This window comes from Tupaia chinensis, unplaced genomic scaffold (assembly GCF_000334495.1).
Source record: "Tupaia chinensis unplaced genomic scaffold, TupChi_1.0 Scaffold000465_1, whole genome shotgun sequence".
NCBI classification, from domain to species: domain Eukaryota; kingdom Metazoa; phylum Chordata; class Mammalia; order Scandentia; family Tupaiidae; genus Tupaia; species Tupaia belangeri.
Genome location: NW_006159974.1, coordinates 748211 through 749168, shown reverse-complemented (window position 1 = coordinate 749168; position 958 = coordinate 748211). Strand labels below are relative to the sequence as shown.

The 958-nt window shown below is 57.9% G+C and overlaps 1 protein-coding gene across 1 annotated transcript in view; it reads right to left on the bottom strand.

Moving 5' to 3' along the window:
* The window catches only part of POLR2J (RNA polymerase II subunit J), a 6096-nt gene that overhangs the window by 5028 nt on the left and 110 nt on the right, over positions 1–958 (bottom strand). Inside the window, exon 2 of the mRNA XM_006155657.3 lies at positions 856–942. Coding sequence (XP_006155719.1) covers positions 856–908 — 53 coding nt within the window. The 5' untranslated portion in view covers positions 909–942. The remainder of the gene's footprint in view (positions 1–855; positions 943–958) is intronic.

Below are 958 nucleotides of genomic sequence, written 5' to 3'. Positions count from 1 at the left end.
TTTTGCTATAGGGCACGTGCGCTCACCAGACAGACAGAGACATAGAGACAGAAAGTGAGAAATCACCCCCCAGGGGGGATGGTCACGTCGCAATCCCTTCTCCTCCATTCTCCTCTCAGGATCTTGGGCATGCATGCACACGTGCCCGGCGTGAGTTTTAAGCCACCGGGTCCGGGACGCGAACCGCGTTCCACTACGTGGGAGTCCAGCGACATGGCCATTACACTAACTGCTGGTTCCCAATCATTTCATCTCTTTTAAGAGAAGATCCGGTGATTAAAAACATTAACAAACCCATTTTCCAAATGAGGAAACAACCTCAGGCAGTTCAAGTCTCCTGCCCAGAGACTTAGGGCTGGTAAGTGGGGGGTCCGGGAGCCAAGCCCAGGCTGTCTGATCTCTAGGCCCGTTCCCCTGCGGGCAGCAGGGCTCACTGGGCGTTTTAAACCGGTGAACCACAGACCGGACCGGACCTGACCTTAGGGCCATCACTCTGGCTGCCTCCTGGAGAATGGAGGTGGTAGTGAAAAGCCCAGCAAGGAGGATGCCAGATCCCAGAGGAAAAGGTCTTGGGAGCCAGGCACTCTTCTGGGTTGCAATACTGATGCCTCCACTTTCTCCCTGCGTGTCCCGGGCAAGTTATATAACCTCTGAGCCTCGGTTTCCTCACCCGTGAAATGGGCTCACCACCCACAGAACTGTCTGAAGTTTGGCAGACCCCCTCACCCTCCCGCAGCGGACCTGGCTCGAGCAAAACCAGCTTCGGTGCCGGGAGCAGAATCCGTAGACCTGACGGTCCAGATCCAAGCCCAGAACCTCGGCCGGCCCTCCCTCCCCCACACCGGCGCCACTCACTTCTTCTCGCCCTCGAAGAGCAAGAACGACTCGAAGGCGGGAGGAGCGTTCATCCTAGCGCTGCCGCCAGCTTCGGACTCGAAGAGGCTGCCGCCCCTGCACC